The sequence below is a fragment of the Caloenas nicobarica genome, chromosome 18 (assembly GCF_036013445.1).
Source record: "Caloenas nicobarica isolate bCalNic1 chromosome 18, bCalNic1.hap1, whole genome shotgun sequence".
Taxonomy (NCBI): Eukaryota; Metazoa; Chordata; class Aves; order Columbiformes; family Columbidae; genus Caloenas; species Caloenas nicobarica.
Genome location: NC_088262.1, coordinates 4,266,096 through 4,289,835, shown reverse-complemented (window position 1 = coordinate 4,289,835; position 23,740 = coordinate 4,266,096). Strand labels below are relative to the sequence as shown.

General features: G+C 40.0%; 2 protein-coding genes across 2 annotated transcripts; one reads left to right on the top strand and one right to left on the bottom strand.

Moving 5' to 3' along the window:
* Positions 1–1,981: 1,981 nt before the first annotated feature.
* On the bottom strand, positions 1,982–5,724 carry C18H17orf67 (chromosome 18 C17orf67 homolog). The gene is made up of 3 exons (XM_065648073.1): positions 5,665–5,724; positions 5,044–5,144; positions 1,982–2,098 (listed from the first exon to the last, which is right to left on the bottom strand). Exons 1-3 carry the CDS (start codon positions 5,717–5,719, stop codon positions 1,982–1,984), a joined length of 273 nt encoding a protein of 90 aa, XP_065504145.1. The 5' UTR covers positions 5,720–5,724.
* A 1,908-nt stretch (positions 5,725–7,632) lies between these two features.
* On the top strand, positions 7,633–23,106 carry DGKE (diacylglycerol kinase epsilon). Its single transcript, XM_065647964.1, has 11 exons — positions 7,633–8,438; positions 10,057–10,216; positions 10,678–10,797; positions 11,710–11,853; positions 12,963–13,120; positions 13,418–13,469; positions 13,616–13,729; positions 14,085–14,156; positions 14,658–14,785; positions 15,565–15,676; positions 15,979–23,106. The coding sequence occupies exons 1-11, from the start codon at positions 7,981–7,983 to the stop codon at positions 16,168–16,170; spliced, it is 1,710 nt and encodes a 569-aa protein (XP_065504036.1). The 5' UTR covers positions 7,633–7,980; the 3' UTR covers positions 16,171–23,106.
* Positions 23,107–23,740: the final 634 nt, after the last annotated feature.

Here is a 23,740-nt window from a genome sequence, read left to right as displayed (position 1 = left end):
ATGGAACAGATACTTGGAAGTACTTCACCTTTCTATGTTTCTAGTTTTCTCTTGGTAAATTAGACATAATAATACTTTTCTTTGGAGGTACCTACATGACATCCTTCGACCGTCATGTGGAAAAGCAAACTTAAACCACTGAACAATCTCTGTTCCACATGTTTGCTTTACAATTAGCTCAGCATTACTGAGGTAGACCTAGAAGCTTTTAACCTTACTAGTTACCTAACTCGTGACTGAATATAACTAGATGCGAGTTATTTTATTTCAGAGAAGTACTGAAATTGACTTTCACCGAGTCTAAATTGGCATAATTGGGATTGGTGTGAATTTGCCACTGTGCAAGGAAAAACAGAGCCAGGATTTCACCTAATGACTTTAACGTCAATGGATATATGCAAATAGAGATCTATTTATTGAGAACATTATGAATGAAGCACACGATAGGAGCTCGATTATACTTTTTTACACTCCAGATTTAATCTATGATTTCATCTTGATGGTAGGGGAAAGCAAGCCTTTGATGCTTTGAGATTTAAATTATTTCCTTGGAGTCATTTAGGAGAGTTGCCTTACTGGAAGGACTGTTGATCTACCAAATGCTCTGTTGCAGCAGTAATTACCTTACATAGCTCCTTTTTTTTTTTTTTAAATTTTCCTACCAATCCTTGGGCTCTTAGTGTGACTGCAGTGACAGAATTGTAAAGGAAAGGGAAAAGCTGTGCAGAGAAACTTTGAACTTATTAGACTGCACATAGTGCTTCCCAGCTGCTGATCCTAAGAAGTTCTCTGACGTTTCCTTAGTACTTTGCAATACAGAGCCTTACTTCCAGGGATTTTTGTCAGCATATGGTATAGGAGACTAAGGTAACAAAACCATCTGAAAATTATTTGAATCAAGCTTTTATTATGAAACACTACATGAAATACTCAGGCAATTAAACATAGATTAGTGTTGCATAAGTGGTAATCTCCTTACAATATAGTTGTTTAACATAGGAAACTGTAATTAAGGATTCCTCTGAAGTCCAGAGAGCTGGTCTTCACTTCATGTTTACATTCTCCAATTTTCTATGGATCTCTCTTCTAAGTTCCTTTTGCCTGATGGTCCAAAGCTGTTCCCTTAAAAAGCGTACTCTGGGATTCATCAGTGATTTATTCTCGTCTATACCTCAGAAACTGGGGGAAACCCTCTATTTATTTATTCATGCATGCAATCATTACTGTTAGAAAATATATGGTGGTCAATAGCATATCTAGCCATTCGTAGTTCGAACTTTTGCTGTATCACTAGGATTGCACTGTATTGCAAAGAGGTTCAGCTTTATAATGAGTGTGTAGGAAATACAGGAATAATCTTGTCCTCCTTAACACAATCATAGTATATATCCTCTTCAGTGCCCATGAAGAGATCTGCAGAAAAAAAAGCAAATATAATTAAAATACATGCTGACATGAGCCATGCTAATACAAAGGGCTTCAAAACATTCAGGCGCTTTTCTAACATTAATTCTTCACAATAGCCTCTGAGCAGGGTAGAAGTGAGCCAGCTTTCAACTGTGTCTCAGCTGGAAGATTTTTTGAAAACTGCCAAGTTAACTCCTAGGGCCAAGGTTTAGGAATTTTATGGTTTTGTTTTTAAATAAGTTTCAGACCTTTGGCTTATTATGCATTAGCACAGCTCTATTGAATTCTAGGCCAACATCAAGATCTTCAAAGTTTATTTAGATATATAGAGGTACAAATAGATGTCCAGCAGAATTTTAAGCAGATGAACAGAACCACAGTGCCACGGTTGATGCCGAGGACGCTTATTTGTCCTGCCACTCCTCTGTTGCCAGACACCTTTCAGCACAAGGTACTTTCTCCAGCCATCAGTTGTTCTCTCCTCTTCCAGTTTGTGGCTCTGCCTTTTATTATGAAGAAAGAAATATGCACTGTAAAAGAAATATATATACCAATTGTGGGGTAGGCAAAGCCATTAGACTGGATGCACGAGATCCCTGTTGCAGTGTGGGAAGCAATGCGGATTCAACCAGTGCTCAAGGAATTGTTCTTCTGATCTCTGCTCCAAGCGCTGGAGGTAAAGCATATACTCCTATTTAAAGAAAATAGAAAGTAATTTAATTACATAATCATTCAAATCTAACATCAGGCCTATGAACCAGGAGAATTTTAAAGCTTATATAAGAGCAATTGATACACCCCTTGAAATTATTGAATATGGTGAAATGGTGTTGCTAGCCAGCTTGCCCCAACCTAGCAATATTTAATGAATGACATCATCATCCAGATCCGTAAAGGTGTTGAGCAAGAATTTTACAACAATATTCAGCCATTAGGAATTCTGCATACACATTTCTTATTTGCATTTCGACACAGAAGCCTCTGTTGGTCCTGAGGGTACAGAAGGATCCTCACAGGCAGGTCTGTTGTAGCCTCTTTTGAAAACTGATTCCTGCTGATTAAAAAACATTAACCAGTTATAGGATCATGTGGCAGTACTCTGAAGGGTTCTAGTAGTAGCATGCATCAGTGCTAACTGGTGATACATAAAGTAATGTGCATTTACCTTGTTTGTTTGTTTGTTTAAGCAACTAAGCTTTGTGAACACTAAATACATTTTTTTCAAAATCTACCCCCATGGCTTTGCACAGTAAGCATTGTAGGGCTGGAAGCTGTAGCATAAACCCTTTGCACTGGCCAAATATTCCTGCTGTCATCCAGCTCTCTGCATTTTGTGCAGACCGGAGGGTTGGCACAGTGGGTGCCAGCAGGAACCATTAGTATCCTGCTTTTTACCGTGCTCTCTGTCCCCGCAGCACAGGAGACTTGGCTCAGATCGTGCTGTGAGACCGTGCTGCAGACTCGAGGACAACAGGACTATATGACTGAGAAGATGCCACATGATAAAAAGCAGAGTCTCAGTCAAAGTAAAATTAAATCATGCTGATAACATAAACGATGTTTTTAAAATAATCAAAGATGGCAGATCTTGTTGTCTGTAACTGAACTGGCTTTTTGACTGAAACAGCACCGTGGAAGTCAAGCAGTGTCACAAAGAATTGCAAATTAAATTCCCCAGCTCAGCATGATCTGGCCTGGTACAAACAGCTTTTGCTTAAAATAGATGAACAGAGATGGGTTCATCCCAGTATTCATTTAATTCTGCTACAAAGAATCCATACAAAATCAGTTTTTCTCCTTGAGCTGGTGGTAGACCCGTGCAGAGGGGTATGGCAGCCATGCACCTTCATTTATGGGGGAAGATCTCCATGTTCCACATGGCAGGGGGCAATTGTTTGGGTTTTTTAAAAATCATAAGATATTTCCTTTCTACTGAAAACCTTGACATATAGTGAAAACAACAACAAATATTCTTATGTTTGGGTTTTCTTACAGAAAGCCAGCATTGCCATACAGGGGGAAAAAAAAAATTGGAATTTCTCAACAAGTGCTTGCTACTAATTGCAGCAGGATGGCCAGTGGAAGGACAGAGCCGCAGAGGTCAGTAACCAAACACTTCTCTAGCCCACGCTCCATCTATGCCCCACCTAGAATCATAGAATATCTGAGTTGGGAGGGACCCATAAGGATCATCATCTGCAACTCCCTGCTCCTTGCAGAGCTACCTAAAACCAAACCATATGACCAAGAGCATCGTATGTATGCATGTCATTTCCTGTAATACACGATTTAACTCAATCCAACTTCTCTACTGTTTTATTTACTTTGTATTTAATATGTTATATTTACTACATAACTTATTATATAATCATGGTGGTTTATTAAGCATAAGCACAGATGGGAGCTGTAGTCACGCTTTCAAAAAGTACAAGACTCATTTAACAACGGCTGAGAAATCAAGCCAGTCCTGAATGTTGTGGGCAGCAGTGAATCCCGCGTTAAGTTCTGGGTTTTGGCTCTGTTGTCCAGCCTTCACCATACCAGATTGTTAACAAGCACCGTGCAATATTCTTGTGACAGGTTTGATTTGTTGTGGCCGTCATGCTTGACCAAGAAGTGACCACGCTGGCAGTGGTGCAGGGCCAGCCACCCAGGACAGCCGGTGGATTATTTTGGGCTGGTGCACAATAACCGTTGGAAAGGGAAAACCACCAGTCGGGCACACGCTGCGTCAATCCTGCAAGGTATGTGGCACTCGGCATGTCCAAGGGAGTTTGGGAGCGCTCAGCACCTTGCTAAGCTGAGCCCCTTGTATTCGTCGTACATGCACAATCTGTTGTGAGCTTTCTAGCTTCCATGGGTTTTGCCTCTTGAGAAGCATGTAATTTCAGCATAGTTTATTTACTTTGGAAAGAAATAGGCAGTAATTTTAAAATACCTTAAGTACCTCTTGAGAAGTGCAGAATTATACGTTGCATCTTGTCAAAACAAGTGAAACAGAAGGCTCCTTAATTATTTTTCTTTTGTTTTAATATGGTTTAAAAACAAATAAATGTACACATTGCATGCAAAACCAATGCTGTTGCACTAAGCAAGCCACTAAAAACTTCTACAATATCATAACAAATCATCCTGTCTGTAGCATTCATAAATAAGTAAATGAAAGTAAGTGATTTTAAAAGCTAGTTGGGAACTACCTCAATCTCCACACTGACCACTGACACCTACATCTCCTTTCTGCCCTGAGTGCAGAATGTACCGTAAGCAGAAGATATTTCCTGTTATTTACTTTTTCAGGAACAACCTGATGAAATCCACATTTCTATAACTGAAAAGCCACTTTCTTTTCAAAAATTTAATCTGCATTTTTGAACCGTGATAAATAATTTCCACATTCCGCAAGCATACATTTCCTGAGCAATATTCAGCACTTACAGAATGCTACTTAACAGTAATTGAAAGAACGTAAAGGCTTTTTTTAATATTTCACAGAAGAACTCTGCTGCTTAAAAGGCTGATATTCATAATGTATTGCTTGGAATTAAATCTACAGACATTTAATACTAAGCACAAATGTTTGGGGGTTTTTGGTTTTGTTCTGGTTAATGTAATTTAAAAATAAATATCATAAATCACCCTCATTGGCTCATCAGGGAAACCAGCTTTTCTCGGTCTGTCTTCACGACGAGTTCTCAGCATCTGTTTGGCATCTTTTTCAGTCAAAATTGGTGAAGTGTCTAAAGACAGAAAAGCAGAAATTAGTTCTGAAATTACCAAAAAGTTAATATTTTATCTGTCGGTTGTAAAATGAAGTGTCTCCAAACCTGACTTTTGTCTATATACAAAGTGTTCTTTCATTACAGCCCCTTCCCAGGGGATATTGCATTCCAGGAGATACGAGTGGAATTTTAGACCATTTTTATACTTGTGCTTTCTATAGTTCTAGGAGTATGAAGCAAACCCTGCATATTCACAGTACTCTCTAAAATAAGAAAATATAACAGCACCATCTAACCACTGACATTAGTAACTCTTCAATTCTTTGTTGTTTCCTGTGTTGCTTTACTTTTTAGGTTTATTTTTCAAAGTAATGTGTTAGACTTTTGTTGCAAAGGAGAGATTGCAGTCAACATTTAGCTTGGTAAAATAATATTGAAATAGTAAGCTAGTAAAATTAAGCTTTTTGGTTTTACAATATATTACTACAGTGCGGCGGTGCAGAAAGTAAAATATCAAATGCAATATATGAACTCCTACCTGTAAGAGTGGTCATCAGGACCAAACAGGAGACAAACACAAGTAACTTCTTCATTTTGATTCTGCTTTCTCTGTCTGTTCCAAAGTGAGTAACACTGACTGAGGCATTAGCCTATCTGAAGTAGCTACGTCAGTCACAAATGTTTGTTTATGCTTTGACTAATTTGAGTGATAGCATGATTTTAAAGACATCTGGCCTGAAGTTTTGAATTAGACTATTATCTGCTCGCACATTCTCAGCATAACTCTGTCCCTGAGGGAAAGAAAATAGAACTTTTTTCCATTACAGGCTTCAGAGCTACATTGGATATTTCAAATTTGTGAAAATAAAACACATCAACGTACATTTAGGATAGCAAGCAATGGTTTCAGGCGCTTAAGATAAATAATTGGTTTTTTTAAAAATTGGCCATTACTGAATGTTAATCTCAAAGGCAGCCACAAAGAGGCCCCTCTTTCAAAATTGTCTCTAACTTTACTACAGCACAGAAATACATATTAATGTGGTTTAACTCTAGCAAAGCCAAATTATCACTGCTGGAAGACACAGCAGAGAGATTTTTATCAAATTAATAGAACCGTACAAAAGAAAACTCATGTAATTCTTTTCATTGCAGGACAAGCTAGTAGAAAACAGGATTATAAATGTCCTTACTAGTAAACACAGTGTGAAGTAAGAATGTAGGTTTAACCAATGTCATTGCAAAGAGCCAGTTTCTGCCTTCAGAAATGTGTCTGTCCAGACCTCTCCTGAGCAACACTATATCACCAGTTTCTAGGAAAAGAAACGTGTCCCTTTGAATATCGCGTGTGAAATACCGAGTCAGAATTCATCAGTGGCTCTGGCACGAGGGATGTAATTAGAATTTCCCCTCTGAGGAGAAGGTGCAGCACGTCCCCGTAGCTCCTGCACCGGAAGGGTTCACCTGGGGTTTGCCAGCCTGGATCTGAGCAGCTCTCCTCATTTGTGCCTTTTTATTCCCTAAAAAAGTGGTGTTTATTCTGTCCGTGCCACTAGGTCTGCACAAGCCAGCCAGTTTCACCGAAATGTGGCAGAGAGCTTGTGGGCCTCAAAAATGTTAAAAATACAGAAAGGTTCAAGAAATGAAAGAGCAGGGGTGCGAGTGTCCCCTGGGACAGACACCGTGGGGTGTCCTCACCCTCAGCAAGCACCGGGAGGCCCGTCTCAGCTGGCCGGGCCGGAGCAGCTCCACTGCACGCGCAATCAGTGGTGAGTTTATAAAAATCCGACAGAGCCACGGATTAAAACAGTGCTGCAGGTGTGAGGGTGTGACCGGAGTGAGGGCGGGTGACGGAAACGCAGCAGTTCGGTGGTTGGGCAGTTGTGGGGTTTGTACATCCCCTTGTGGGGCTTTCCTTGCAAACCTGAGTATTGTCAAACTGTGGCGTATTTGCGTTTTTTAGCATGTGTTTTAAGACACCAACAAGAGATGTGATATACTGTGCGGCTTTGTGTAGTTGTTCAAGGTACTGTTTTGAAAGTGCAAAAATCTGTGGTTTCTAAGAGCAACTATTTTTAGAACTGCTGCGGGGGGGGGCGGGGGGGAAGTATAACTTGTCAGGACAGAACGAAATTATGGAGGGAAACGCGTTCACGGTGGGCTAACAAATGAACAAATGCGACGATAATTTAGCCCGAAGCCACTTGAGCAGCCCCCCGCACCGCGTCTCTTCGCCACGCGATGTCGCGGCCTCCGGAGCCGCTGGCGACACACGCGGAGTGGTGACAAGCTGGCGGCGAACCCGCCCGTTTCCTGGCAACCGCCCTCCCCGCTTCCGCTTCCGCCGCCCCGCGCATCCCCGGCGGCCGCTGCTCGGCCCAGCGCAGGCGGCAGCGGCGCCGGGGAAGGAGCCGCCGGGAGCCGCGGTGCGGAGGGGGAAGCGGGCGCGGAGCGAGGGCGGGCGGCCCCAGGGGAGGTGTGTGAGGGGCCGGGCCTTGGCGCCCTGCCTCTGGCCGTGCCCCACCTCGCAACTGGGCTGACTGGAAGCGGGGCTTTGCGGGCAGCCGGAGCCGTGTGGCGGGAAGGGCCCGGTCCTTTGGAGGCCCGCACCGGCCGGCCTGGCGCTGGGCCCGGGCAGGCGGCGGAGGAGCCGCTCGCACCTGGGCAGCCCTGGAGCCCTGCTGCTGGTCGGTAGATGTGGGGGCAAGTAGGTGCTTAGCACTAATAAGGGATTAAAAGATGTTTCACGAAGCCGCGCGTTGGCTCCTTGCGCTCGGGGGCCGTTCCCGGGCTCGCCCTGCTGTCTGCCCGGCTGCTCTGAGGGGTTAGGCCGGCCAGGCCGAGCTGCTGAGGAATGGAAGGGACAGGGAGCAGAAGCGGTAACCCCTCCTCAGTCGTCGCGGACTGGAGTTTGGTGTTTTGGACTCTCTGCGCCGTGATCCTGCCCGTGCTCATCACCTTGTGGTGCAGCTTCCAGCGGTCCCGGCGGCAGGTGTTGATCCGAGACATCTTTCGCAAGAGCAAGCACGACTGGCACTACACCGACCTCTTCGGCCAGCCCTCCTACTGCTGCGTGTGCGCCCAGCACATTCTTCAGGGCGCCTTCTGCAACTGCTGCGGCCTGCGTGTCAGCGAGGGATGCCTCAAGAAGGCCGACCAGCTTTTTCTCTGCAAGGAGATCATGATGAGGAGCAATGGTGGAGCCCACGGCTCGATGCCGCACCACTGGATCAGAGGCAACGTCCCGCTCTGCAGCTGCTGTATGATATGCAAACAACAGTGCGGCACGCAGCCCAAGCTCTGCGACTACAGGTACCGCGAGGGAGGTTGGCTTTGTGCGAGAAAGTACAATGCCGGATCGGTATTGTATTTTCTACTGGGTTATTGGAACACGTTACACTAAAGAAGATCCTGCAACAGCCAAATTGTTAAAAAAAAAAAACTTTAAAGAGCCTAAAATTAAAATGGATGCTTGTGGGAAATTTGAGTCAAATTAAGAGTATGGCATTGCATGTCACGTCACCTTCTTCTTGTGTTTGCATTACTCCAGCATAACATGCTAGCTACAGTATAATTGCCTACAAAAGGTTCTCTATGTCCAAGACAGTTTATATTTATGGGGATGACCTTAAGAAGGTTCTAATGTGCTTGTCATTTGTACAGTGGATAGCCTGAGCAATTGAGTGGCACACTTGCAATTCAGAGCACCAAAATGTACATGTGTCTGTGCAAAATGGGCATCTGCTCAGCAAAACTAGAGAAAACAACTGTCCTGTAGTTTAAGTTCGTTTTTAAGGATACTTTAAAAAAACTACTGGAAAGTTTTAAAAGCGACTGTAACATAATTATCATTAAAGCTTGCAGTAAGAGCGTTAAACATTTCAAGGAACTGTTGAGTGGGTTTATCCGTCATCAGTAAGGCCGATAGCAAAGTCATCAGCACAACACACAGTGCATGTTATGCTATAGTGCTGGTGGTCTAGCTCCTGGGTGCAGTGTGAGTGCTGCTTCGACCTTCTAAAAAAATGTCATATTTCTGGCAGCTTTTGCTTTGCTTCTGTGTGATACTGTCAAATTGCTTGGTAAGTGAACAGAATTACAGTGTAGATGAGTGTACTATCAGAAACCAAACAGAGAGAGAGGGTGTGTGTAGGAGAGGAGGGAAGGAGAGGATTTTGTAGGCAAAGAGAGAAGAAAGATGAGGAAAAGAAGAAAGTCACAGTACAGGGCAAGTATTGTCACTACTCTAGTTGTGTGCGGATTAGTCAAAAGGACTCCAAAAATAGCTTTCACAGCTGCTTAAACCAAGGCTTTGGATGTAGCAAGCGAGGATTAAAGAGGCTGACAGTGGATGGTGCAGTATTTCCTCTTGTTCTGGTCCGTTTTCTAGGACAGTTTTTAGAATAGGTCAAAAAGCTGAGCAGTTTTGCATAACAAAATCCCATCAGCCCTGTACAGTACCATCTCATGTTTTAGTTTTCAGACTTAAATGGGTATTATCAATCTTAAGAAATTTATTAATTAATGTTATTAGTAACACTTTATTAAATTGAACTCTAGTGTTTGTATTCTTAAAGGATGGATAGGAGTTTGGTTTCTCATACAAGCTTTCAGTGTAACTGTTTATATTGCAGACAACGCAAGAGGATATTTATAGCACCTGTTTGGGGAACTTAAAAGAATAGAATTAGTTTAAAACTGTTGAGTTTTTACCATAGAATTCAAATACTTTTCTAGACTTGGAGGCACATGACTGAGTTGTGTAATTTTCTGTAGGGAATGCATCGTTTTCCCTATGTGTTTAAAATATTACTTACAATGGCACATACAAACATAAGTTATTTACAGAAAGTCTATCTGAAAAAAATAAGCAAAATAGATGTGCGTGTGTTTTGAGGATTTTTTTCATGGATTTTGGACTTTTTTCCAGGTGTGTGTGGTGTCAATGCACTGTACATGATGAATGCATGATGGATTGTTTGAAGACTGAGGAGTGTACGTTTGGAGAATTCAGAGACTTAATTATTCCACCGTACTATTTGTCTACAATCAACCAGATGCGCAAAGACAAAAGAACCAATTATGAAAACGTAATTGTCTACTTCTTGGGTTTATGATATATTAAAAAAAAATTAAAACTTTAACTCAGTGCATTATCAGGTTAATAACTGTCAGGTAAATGTTTCAATACATGTGAAGTATTTGCAGTGTTATTTCAGAGATGTTTGTCATTTTACTAACATGGTAGTTGAAGCATGAGCAGGCACTTGGATTTTGTTATTCCAAAACAACACTGAGATTTGTATTCCTTACTTTCTTGAATGTTTTGTGTTTTTTCTACTACTGTGTTCATAACCTGGTAGTGCTTGTTGTCCTAGGCACTGTAGAATGGAAATCTTTACCCTTGGTGTGTCAGAAGTTGTTTCTATTTTGACTGCTTCAGACTAATTGGTAACTACTTCAGTGCTTAGAGGGGGCAGGTTTTGAAAATAAGGCTCTAAACATTCTAAAATATGAAGCATTTGTGTGACTTACTGTTACTCTTTTGCAGGTAGTACCTTACTGCAGAAAACACTGGATGCCAATAATCATACTGGCTAATACTCGTAGTGGAAACAACATGGGTGAAACTTTACTAGGAGAATTTAAAATTCTGCTGAACCCTGTTCAGGTATTTACACTGAAAAGCCACTATAATAAAAGTTTAAGTTAGAATAAACATCACTTTGCTTCCACAGCATCAGTGGGATCTTGTGGAGGATCAGTAAAGGCAACAAATTCATGCAGTTTGTTCTCGTAGAAAGAATAACTTTATATAGAAAGACCAAAGGTGCAGAAGCTCCTCCCACCCCCAGTGTTGTTATGGTTCTAATACTGGTCCTGTTTTCTATTTATGGTAATACATGCAGTAATTCTGTTAATGATAAGTATCTGGCTCTTGAAACAGTGCGCAATTTTTAGAAAATGAAGTATTTAGATCTTCTCAATTTGAACCCTGTTTTTGTTTAAAACTTCACTTGTGCAAATGTCAGTGTTTACAGTTGCTGCTGTGTGTTGTCGCTTTCCCCTTAAAATGCACTGGGCTGGCGCAGGATGTTGACGTGAGGCAGCTGTTCCTTGGATTTCCTGGCTGCACCTTAATACTCTTCCTTTGGAGTTCAAAACCCAGCCTTAGAATACAGCCTAACAGAAATTGTTATGTGTTTGTTTTAAATGCATCCCAATGAGGCTTTAAAGAATAAAGCTCCTTGTATACTGACTATTTAAAAATAACTTTTATCTGAAGTCCTTTTTCTTTACTGAATTCATCATTATGCCTCTAGATACAGACTTTTCTTAGGGCTCTCAGCTCGGTTTATCAGTGGCATTTATTCCTAAGGAAGGAGCTGGAGCTCTATTGTGAATTTGGGAAAACAAATCCTGTTTATAAAAGACCAAACAGCTCATTTGCTAATGGACCATTGTAAGTGGACTCTTTGTTTTGCACTAGAATGAACTTCAAGAAGTTGTTTCTCTGTGAGGCAAACCCCGATTCGTGTTCTGTGAGCTTATGGAACTCCCTGTTTTCCTTCCTTTCTTCTAGGTGTTTGATCTCAGCAACATCACACCTGCTAAAGCACTCCAGCTTTGTACCTTGCTGCCTTGCAATGCCGTCAGGGTTCTTGTCTGCGGTGGGGATGGCACAGTAGGCTGGGTCCTGGATGCAATCGATGAAATGAAGATAAAGGTATTGTGGTTTAAATTGAGAGATGTCTTATGGTGAAATGAGTTTTGCAGCTGCTGAAGCGCTACACCTAATCTCTTGCCTGCGTTTATTGTTTTCATCTTCCTGAGTAATCCTACAGAGAAGTATTTGCAGAATTGCTTATTCATGTTGAGGGTGCGGGAATGCATCTTGTTATGAGTCCCTGTAGTTCAGGAGAAATATAAAGGCTTTAGATTATAAATGATATTTAAAGTTGTTCTTTTCTGTAAAACAAGAAAAGAACAAGCTGCAGAATATTTTGTGTTGTTCTTTCCTCTTCGTCTAAACAGATTTATTTTGCCATAACTGGCATTGCTAATAATGGCAAATGTGCTCTGACCGCTTGCTTCTCCCAGCATGCTCAGTATTTTATAACAACCTCATAATTCTGGTGGCTATATTGGTTCTATTGCCAGTGCCTGAATAAGTGCAGTAATTTGCTTCTGATCCTTGTCATGTATTCCAAAGAATCTATCAGTCTACAGCCTCGCCTGTTAACAGCAGGTAGAGATGGAAAAAATAAGCTGTGTATTTACTGTTGATTTGAAATGGAAGATATTCCAATTTACAGGGTACTATTAAGAACTGAGAAAATTAAGGTTTTAGTGCTTTACCTAATAAACTTCTTCTCTAGTGATAAAAGGAAGTTATTCTCTATATATCAACATTTTTATTTTTGCTGCAGATTTCTTGTTAATATTTGAAATGTTGTAATTGAAAGCCATTATAACAACTTCATGCGTAGTCAAACTGAGCTTCTCTGAAAATATTTGTGTGCTGATAAAGTAGAAATGCAGCAAAGTAACCATAAAGGTTGATGAATATGAGTATATGGTTACTTGGTCTTGAACACTTCATATGTTGTCCCTCAGAGCCAAAATAGTTGATAAAATCTAGATTCTTCTTTGTTTCCAAGTATTCAGATCGGGTTGTTGGAGTTAAATAAATGCTGTTGCCACCTCTGTTGCTCTGCTCTACGTAACAAGCTGCTATGAAGATTAATGATATTTATCTAACCTGAATATTTGGGGATAAAATGGAGAAAATGAACACTAAAGAAGGAGCTAATATGCAGTGTTTGTGTATCCTAGGGGCAAGAACGTTATATTCCACAAGTCGCAATTTTACCTCTGGGAACAGGTAACGACCTGTCTAATACACTGGGCTGGGGTGCAGGTTATGCTGGAGAAGTCCCTGTAGAACAAATCTTACGAAATGTCACGGAGGCAGATGGAATCAAACTAGACAGGTAAGTAACAGTGAAAAGAGAAATTCTGTAGAACCAAGTGCTGCTATAGCTCTACTGATATCTAGTTGCAGCAGTATATGTAAAGAAACACAAGTATTGCTAGAGAGAACTGCAAAATAACTGAGGTCCAACATTAGTCTTTATTTAGTCATTTTACAAAGCTTAACTCTTTCATAACTTAACTAAACGTGAATCTTATGTCTTGATCCCAGTATAGATGTGAGATTCCTAACTACAGCTTTGATACTAAGTGAGAACAGTCTGTCAGGAGACTAAGTAATGGCTGTTGTTTTTCAGATGGAAGGTACAGGTAACAAACAAAGGATACTACAACTTAAGGAAACCAAAGGTATGGTTTGCAAGTATAAATATGGATTCTATGGAATATCTGCATGTTTATACTTTTCTGCTTATCTACTTCCCATTAAACACTGTGACTTTTAAATCCTAATAATGATATTTAGTATGACCATAACTAGCAGTTCTGTCTTACAGGTATTCACCATGAACAACTACTTTTCTATAGGACCTGATGCTCTCATGGCTTTAAATTTTCATTCTCATCGTGAGAAGACTCCCTCTCTGTTTTCCAGCAGAATTATTAATAAGGTGTGTTTCATGAAGTGATGTTTTCTCCTTGTAGTGGTTGACTTGAGGCTCTGCTTGTTTGCTTACATAATATGCTGTTTGTTCAATTTTTGTTTAGAATGTCTCATTTGCTTTGAAACTTAATGGATTAAGGCCATTGCCTATTTCCTTTTAAAGGGGAAAGCGAGTTTTTTATGCAAATTGTAGCCTATCTCCTGAAGAAAGCTTTTTTGAAGGATGCGCAAATATGTTGCATATAAATTTTCAATAAGGTTAGCAGAACCATAGCAATGCATGAATATTACAAATTGTTAAAGACAATACATATGAAGACTGTGTTTTTCTCACTGATTTTTTGTTTGTTTGTTTTTAATAGGCTGTTTATTTTTTTTATGGAACCAAAGACTGCCTAGTACAAGAATGTAAAGATCTTAACAAAAAGGTTGAGGTAAGTTTTTTAACTTGCTTATTTTCTGGACAATCAGTGGACAGTAAAAATTTACCTTGTGAAAGAAAAGGGGAAAAGCTTTGCAGTTTCCATTTATATGGTATTTGTATAAGGATGACTCTGGACTTGGAGTATTTTTGATGTTCCTTTTGCTAGCTGAACTTACTCCATGGAATTCATGTCTTTGAGCTTACTAAAAATTCCTAATTTTTTTCTGGCCTTGACTCAGTTGTATAAGTTCAAGTCCTGATATTCAGACAAGACTTGCCTTAGCACCAGCAACTGATGTAAATGAGAGTTCCTTTTACTTTTCTCTGTTACCCTAAGCTGTACTAAATTTCTGTTATCTCGTGAAATCAGAAGTCATTTTTTTAAGATATGAAAAGAAAACGCTCTATTTGTACAGCGCCAGTTTTTCTTCAAATGGAAGCCTTTTAAATGCATAAAGAGAACTAGCTTATGTGGAAGTACTGAATTTGATCCACAATTTGTCTTTTAAAGCTAGAGTTGGATGGCGAGAGAATCGAGTTGCCCAGTTTGGAAGGCATCATTGTTCTGAATATTGGATACTGGGGAGGTGGCTGTAGGCTCTGGGAAGGAATGGGTGACGAACCTTATCCCTTGGCGAGGTAAACAGTGCATATTTTTCTTTCTTTAACAGTTCTTGTAGTGTAAGCAATTCCGTCCAGCAGGCTCTGCTTATGTAGCCAGCCTTGTCTGAAAGCCGCAGGATTCCTGGTGACTTAGGCTCAGATTTTCCTCACATTAGAGACTTGGGCTAAGTGCATCCCATACATCCATTTTTTTATAAGATCTCAAAACATCTGGTGTGATTAAGCAGTAGCGTTGAAGAGGCTATTAAAAATACAGGTAGCCTTCAAAAAGTAGAAGATATGTTCATTTCAGAATATAAAAGAATACATCTTAATAGACTTTAAGATATAAAACAATAACAAAGCAAGACAAAATTTTTACTCCCATGGTTGAGTGAGTTGGCTGGAGCAATACGAGCGAGTATTTGGGCAAGGTTCTTTACCAAGATATAAAAATTTAAACCATTAAAAGATTTCCTGTAGATTAATAACTGACTGAAAAGACAGAAAATTGTACAAATTTATAGAAGAGAAATCCACTGTGGGCCTTAAATAGGCCTGATGAGTCTTGAAAAATCATATCCATAACATCCAGAAGGCAGCTGGGGTGTTACCAGCCGGTGTATTGCTCCGCACGTGCATTTTTGTGTGGCTTCTTTGCTGTTCAGTGTGATTTGTTGTCTAGCACAAATAGATAGTTTAAACATAGTTGCAGAATAATGTTTGCCTTCTCTTTAGAAATAGCCATAAAAGGACTGTGTAATATTTGGACAGGTATTCTAGAGCTAAAAAGAGTCTCCTTTCTCAATTCGTAGACATGATGATGGACTTCTGGAGGTTGTTGGCGTTCATGGTTCTTTCCACTGCGCACAGATTCAGGTGAAACTAGCAAATCCTGTTCGCCTGGGGCAGGCACACACAGTCAGGGTAAGTGGTGGTTATGAACCTGGTTTTTTAATACACAGTATAGAATCTCAAGCGCTCAACTGTGTGATCTGAAGTTGCAGTTTGCAGTTTAGCTTAGATGTTTTTCTCGCTTCATAAAAATTATGTCATAATTCACAGTCCTCTGTTGCTGTGGTTGGTGGCCTATGAGTGCAAGTAATTCTATACTAAGTTTCTCCCTGGCCAGGATGAAAACATGCAGCATCAGTATATTGTAGTTGTAAAAAGTATCTTCAGAGCTACTTTGAATTGCTGTGATTGTGTGTTCTTCTATTTAATACCAGCTGATCTTGAAGAGTTCCAAGATGCCGATGCAGGTGGATGGAGAGCCGTGGGCTCAGGGGCCCTGCACTGTTACCATCACTCATAAGACACACGCACTGATGTTGTATCACTCAGGTGAACAAACAGATGACGAAGCTTCCAGCATGTCTGAGCAAGACCATGTGAGAGAACAGACAGATGAAGATGTATAGATTTGGTGGAATTTTGCATCATACAGCAATGAACTTCAGCTCATTGAAAACACTGAGAACACCTAATCTAGATTAATGTTTGTGCTGTAAGGTTCATACCTGTGAATGAACTGGAGCTGAGGAAAAAGCCATGCTTTCATGTTCATGAAAAGTTTCACAGCTGAATTACCGCAACTGTTTTCCCTTTCAGATTGGTGGCGACGCCCAGCCCTTCTAGCTGGAGGAGGTAGATACTGCAGCCTTTCCTTGCTGTGGAATCACACCTTCTGCACATACACAGTGCAGTGTGCAAAACGTTTGATACCTTGCAAAGGAGAACAGCTGGGAGTTTGACCTCCTTCCATCTGCCCTCTTCTCCAGAGCAGAAAACCAGACCAAGTAGGATGTGGGCTGATTTTCTGATGGCGGCCTGCTGCTGGCTGCCATCTCTTCTGGGGAGCAGGACAAAATATTTTCAGTGCACCTGTGTGTGCAGTGCATTATCTAACAGGCTTGACTGGGAGAGCAGAGCATCTGGGAGCTCTTGGGAAGGTGGTTAGCAAGAGAGATGCTTTAGGGACCAAAGGTTTCTGGAAATGTTCTGTTAGCAGATGATATTTTTCAGTGGCTTTGTAAGTTATAGAATACTCCTGAGGTCTACTCCTGAGGTCCAAAGTACCCAAGATAGAACTTCAAAGTAATTGTACCATGACTTGCACTGAATGATCCTGTGACTGACTCTGCTTCAGTTCAGTGAGAGACTAATTCTAGTTTTTGTAAATAACAGCATCTTAGTTCTTGAGGAGGCTTTTTGGAGGAAAACATAGACAAAGGAGCTGTCTTTTTTAGCTGTTTGCAGGAGGGTTTTAAAAAAAATAATGATAATTGGCAAACATGGCTTCTTAAAGATCTTGCCTTATGGTCACCTGAAAATGATCAATAGCAAGTCAGTCTGTTAACTGTTTAATTGTGGAGGTTGAGACCCAATTTTGCAGAGGTTAGCAAATTCTGGTGTTTAGGTGTGTAACTTGATTGTGAAGAAAAGCATGGAAGCATTCATTTTCTGACTGGCTCTTACAGGGTCAAAGGTATCTTGGGCCTGAAACTTCATCTTCCATGTGAATATAGGATGAGAAAAAGGCTGGTGGTTTATACTGATAGTAAAGGTTAAGAACACATGCAGCAGTACATGGAAAGTGTCAGTTTGGCAACTCTAAAGCTTCTCAGGTTAAAAGCCACTCAGGTGATAACATCTCCATGGTTAACAGAAGTAAAAATCTGCTTTTTTTTCTTTTCTGTTGTAGGTATATTAAGCCTGCAGCAGGTGAGAGGTATGAGTTGAGGTTTAAAATTTGTCACTAAGAAATTCAGTTAAGTCCAGCTGAGTTGCCGAAGGTGATCTTCCAATTTGGAAGAGGATTTGTGCTGAACTTATCATGTGTAAGCCAAGATCGTAAGAGAAACTGAGAGCCTGTGAACTTTGAATGTGGCTGCTTTTGTCAGACCTCCTCCAATTTTTTTTTTTTTTTCCTTTTTTCTTTGTGCTAACTGAAAGCGATATCATTGGGTAAAGTAGGCTATGTTTCTAGGTTTTGTAAAATGAAACTTTTTCAACCATCTATAAAATGACATTTGCATTAATGGTGAATGAACTATTTATAGTTTAAAATAATTTATCGGAACCTTGGCAAAGTGAGTATTTTTAAAACCCTCAATTGTAATCCTCTTTGGAGAGCATTTTTAACTTGACAGTATTTGTTGTAGAAAGTGTATGTACTAGATCTTAAATACTACTGATTATCAGTGAATTTATAGCTGCCTGAAAATGTGATCAGAGTGTAAAGAACTGTAAAGCAGAAGCCATTTATAAATTCCATATTCATTAGTCTTATACACCTCATCTTAATTATTGTTTTATGTAGATAGAGAGAACAAATTAATAGCTAAATCTATGTAAAAAGTATTTAAAATACCCCAAAGCATACTATGTTAGATAAATCCACTACCCTTTGTTGTTGTTGTTATGAGGTTCAAATTGTATTAGCTTCAAAAGTCTTACTAGTTATTAATTATTTTTAATAACTTGTAATCATCAGCATCCTAAACATAGTTTAGTTCTGTGCTATGGTTCTTAAGGTAACTGTTGTTTACAAACAAGTGACAAGTCTGGAAAAGCAGGGTATGTGCCTTGAATGGCGGTATTGTCTGAAGATAAATGATACCACTGACTACTTGATCTAAACTATTCATGATACAGTTGAAAGAGTTACCCAGAGTTGATCAGATCATCATTCAAATTGTTTTGTAGCTTAAGAACCTTTAACTGTTCAAAAACTGCATTCTTTGAATTCCTGACATCTAAAAAAAAAAAAAAAAAGGATGCTCAGACTTTGAAAGCCTCCCTTTTTTAGTGCAGGTGAGCTGGATTCTCCACTTGTGCTCTCCCTGGGTGGGTGCTGGAGATGTTGCACTTTGTGCAGGGCGGCTGGGAGTCCAGTCCTAAATGTGTGAAATCCTCTTTGGGAAGGGTAAATCCATCATCCCTTTAAGAGAAACAAAGGCGAATTAGAAGTGAACATGGCATCTAATTGGGTGCTTGTTTGGGAAACCCCTGGTCACTGGTCTTGTTTGTGTTGGACAGATCGTCCCCTTCTTGCCTGGGGAAGAAATTGCTGTTTCACAAATTGAATGTTAGTGATTGCAGCGGCAGCCTCTTGGGAAATTGTATTTATGGTATGGAGAATATTCTCTGAAGTTGAAGCGTTCCAGTTCCCAGTCAGACATGGGGTCATCCTTCTGTGGTAACTATATGTAGCTGGCATACACATGACAAAAATAAAAGCTTGTTTTTAAACATGCAGCGTTAGCACTAGAATCTGTTGGGAAGTCTTGCTGTTTCCCACATGCTGTCCTTTGATTTCAAAGTATCCTCCTTTCCAGTATGTTGCAAATTGGATTAAAGCCTATTTTGTATTTACTTTTATGGAACTGTTTTTAGTCCAACTGCAGACAGTAGATGTCAGCAACAGGCTCCCAGATTCTAATACTAACGTAAGTCAACTTTTCTAATTTGTAATATAGCTGCAGCTGCCTAATGTCATGTGTGGTGTGGCTGTAAAACTGGTAAATGCTTTTTTAATGTTGTAGGTTCATAAAGTACTAGTATAAATAGCTACTCTGTAGCTCTTCTGATACCAGATTGGAAACCTGAAAATACTGCAGCGCATTCTGTTTAGAAGAGGGTACTCTGCAGCACAAAGAATTCTCTCTTGTTAATGATTAACACTAGAAAAATTGTGAAAGCGATGTTTCAAAAAGACAAATCTCAAACAGTTACCTGTGGCAGTCTGCATACAGTGCACCTTTGTGTAAAATGTACAGGGTGAATAATAACATCAATTGTCAAGCACTCAAAAGTGAATTCACAAAGTTTATTTTCAAGTTTTACTGCTGCATATACCAGCTTAACTGAAGTTGGGTCAGATTCCAGTAACTTTCTTGACTGTAAGTTCTCAATCCTGTGACTTGCAATACAAAAAACTGAACCATGTAAGTAGCTGCCTGCCTGCTCCAACCTCGCTTGTTTACACGTTGGGAAGATGTGTGTGGATGTTCTTGTACATAGAACTTCATGTTGTAGGCTTTGTTTTACTTTGTTTTCACTTCAGCAATTCACAGCAGGGTTGAACGGTTTCAAGTGCCACCTGTATCTTGGATCCTTCTCCATGTTTGGACTTTTTAAAAAGGTGACTGAAATCCAGACTTGCATTCTTTGTCTTCAAAACCAGCTGAGGCGAATGGCATTCACTTATTTTTTTTCTAAGTGCATCTATTGTTCCTGGTGTTTAAAGCAGATTAGGGTAGTACTTGGAGCATACTTTTAACAGCACTTTGGAAGGATTGCAGTTATTAACATAGTCTTTTATTTTCTTTCTACTGCAATGGCGATATTTCTGCTTCAAAATCATTTGGAATTATGCTCAAATTTGAACCTTTTTCTCAGCGCTGTTATGAATTGCATTTTGTGTTCATAATGTAAAGACTTCGTAGCATAATTTATGCATTTGATACTTTTTTAACATGTATTCACTTTTAATGTTGCCCCTTCGTTTAGGGTTTTTTTTTCCAGGTCTTGCTTTTCTTAGGCACTCAGTAACTTGAAACACCATTTACTTTAGTTAGAAGCTTTAAGTACTTGCTCTTGGAAAACAGACTTGAGCTTCTCCTGGTTGCAAACCAAAATGCTACCATGTTCGAATGTGCTTGAAGAAAGTCATCTTATTGAGGCAGTGCTTACAGCAAGAGTAAGTTAAAAGTCTCTCTGTATAACTTGTGCTGATTCAGATTGAGAATTTGTTCCCCTGTATATTTTATCTCGCAAGTGTTTACAGCTACTCAGTCAGTACTTTCCCTCAGTTATTTAATTACTTACTTTATGCTGGCTCACTTTCATTTACTGTTGGGACAGTACCAAAAGCTCTGCTGAAATCAAGATAATGAATTTCTCTTCTGTGTGCTTTATCCTTCGTGCCAGCCAGCTTGTCAGACAGGACAGTTGCAATGGCTTCACACAGCTTATTCTTAGCCTGGTGACCCACCGGTTTGGCTTTTTCAGTCACCATCACCACACCTGGAAAATGTTAGAAGGGGCTCCAAAGGTAGAATGTTCCCAGTCCCCTTGACCTGTTTTTGCTCTTTGCTGCTGAGGAGGAACCTCCCCATTCCCCCCAGTTCTGAGAACTGGTCGTCACAGGGTCTGGTTTCAGTTTGGCCAGTTCCGTCTGGTTCTGCGTTACAATGCACTGAAGCTTGCAGCTTTTCTAGTGTATGTTATTTAGCTGTGAACAGCACGATGGTGTCAGTGTTATAATGCTTACTTGTTTTTCCTTGGCAACAAATGCTATTTGGTAGAGCACCACTGTAGCCTAGTTAATCTATGAGTAAGAGGAGAATACTTGGGAATCTTTGCCTGTGTTCTAACTGAAAATCCTTTTTTGTTCTGTATTTCATACTGACTACTGGCAGTTTTCTTCCTTTGGAAAAGAAAAAAAAGATTCAGATTGAAAAATAGTAGTAGTATAACTGATCCTGTTGAATGTGAACCACTTATTTTAAAATGCTCTGACTTTTTTTTTGTTAAATTATAGATGCTTCCTGAACACAGGAATGAGATAAGAGACCACTTGTTTGTTTAGCAAATAGGTATGTCGAGAGGATTTACATATTCTGTATTTCAACTTCGTTTAGGCCACAGTTCTAAAATTACCGAAATTTGTTTGTCACTAAGTGTGCTGGTTACCCTGTGCAGGTTTTGGGCGCCTCAGGGAAACACTTCGGGAGTGAAGCCACATGCCTTGACTCAGCCCAGTGATGTTACGCAGACTTACGGTAGCTGAGCATTGGCCCTTTACTGTTCAAAAGCACGAATGTATTCAAAATTTTTCTTTGTTTCTTGTTAATACTACCCTGTTTACTGTGTTTTATAGCCTTGTTGATGTATGTAATTCATTTTTTGCATTGTTTCATTTGCAACTTGTTCGTGGAGTTCAGCATAAAGCAATTTTATTTTTAAGTGGGAACTTACATTGTGAATTTATTGCGTTTTGTATCTTCAAAGTTTACATCCCTGAAAAGCCATTTTGTCTGCTACCAACTGTTGTAATCCTTCGAGTACCTCCAGCCATCTTCTCTTTCAGGATTTTTATAGGTAAACAGAATGAATTTTTATTTTTGTAGCTTTAACTTCAATATGTATAGTAGTTATTTCTATTTAGTAATTGGTGATCAGAATACTGTAAAAATGTTACTTTTAAGAGCTGTAACTTTAAATTAGTGATAACTACTTACAAGAAAATACCAGCATGTTAACAGTTAAAAAAAAAGTTATTCTTTAGCTTGGAAATACTGTGAAGCTGTGAGTTGGCATTTGTATTGAATGCGCTTGTGCATATATTCTGAAATTGCACTAAATAGGGAAAAAAAAAGAGCTTAAAATGCAAGCAATAGATCAAAAGGTAGAATCTATAACATCTTAGGTTTTGGTTTTGCGGGGTTTTTTTCAACCAAAAAAGGTGACATTTGGGTTTCAGGTTTTCTTTTGGTTATTGCACAGAACAGGCAGGAAGGAATGGTCAGTCTGCTCTTCATACAACAGTTGTTTCCATATGCTGCAGTCTGAGATAAGTGCCATTTAGTGCCCAAACATAAGCAAAAGCCGCCCATGCCATTCCTGCCTCTCTTCTCAGAAAGCAAAGGCTTAGAGCAAGCCTGACTGCTCACAGCTATGAAGAGCGTGAGATCTTTCTTGCAAAGAAATAACCAACCAACATAATATTGAACCTCCAATATAAACATTTAAAGTCAACATTAGTTAATTTTTTCTTGACATCAAGTGATGCTTTCAAATCCCAAACTGTTTTTCCTTTGTGGTTTTGTTTTTTTTTTTTTTTAAGAAGGCAGGCTGAAATAGGACGATAAGGAGGTATCACTGTAAAAGTCACAAAAGCTGCGGAGCGTGTCCTCTCTTTGTTGTGCAGGCACTGGCAGTGTGACTGTGGAACGTGCTGTGTTCGCACCCTCATTGGCTTGATCCAGGGTTTCTGAAGTGGGTGATAGTACCACAGGCCCTGGTCATTGTGATATTTACTCAAGTGATTACATGTGGGTGATGTGTATTTTACTATTGGAGGACTTGGGCCAGGTTCTGTCTGTAAGAAGCTGCAACTTCAGTGAAGCTGCAGAAGTCCCCCAGTTCTGTGGTTGTGCTCCACAGTAACTCAATGGAAACTAAAGAAGCTTCTCTCTTCAGTCAGTTGTGTCTTGGCCTGTTTCTTGTGACTTAAGCTCCCAGAAGGCTCCTTAGAGAAACATCTGCTCCATACTCTTCAGAGAAGTTTGTAAATACAGATTTTTCACAGCGCTGACTCTGTTACTGCATCTCCTAACGCATCTTTTTGGTGTCTTTGTTATTCGTACTGTATTTCTCTGTAGATTAAAGTGTGTGGATTAAAGTATTTAAACTCAGTTCTTCCTGTTCCTCACTATGCATAAAAGCAAATGTGAGTTTCAACTCTGTAACAACCTGTTGGTGGCTGTAACTGCCTGGCTTTGAGGGTTCTGCATGGGGTGAACTTGGGCATTTTGAGAACAGGGTTGTGTTTTGTTGAACGCTGCAGCCGTGCTTCTGCCTGAGATCCCTGCTGCAAAGTCCAAGCATTTAAAACCTCAGATGCATTACGTATTTCTAGGCAACACAGCGGTGTCATTGAGGTAAAACTGTCAGCCTTCACAGATATCTTGGCAGCTGCTTGTCCACTTATTGGTTCATCCTTCTCCTCAAGGTATTCACCCCTGGGGAAAAGCTGAGTTTGTATGTATGGCTTTATAATAGATGTGTCTAAAATGGTTTAAGAACTCCAGGCTTTGCTAGTAATATGAAATGTGTATATTGTTCCTTCTCACCGATGTTGTCAGTCATTGGGAATCTTAAAACAGTTTGTGATGCACACTCTTATTTAGCCTAAGGGGGGAAATAGGCCTACAAATTTCTTATCTGTAAAGAGCAATTTCTGAATAAGAGTTTTACTGGGAG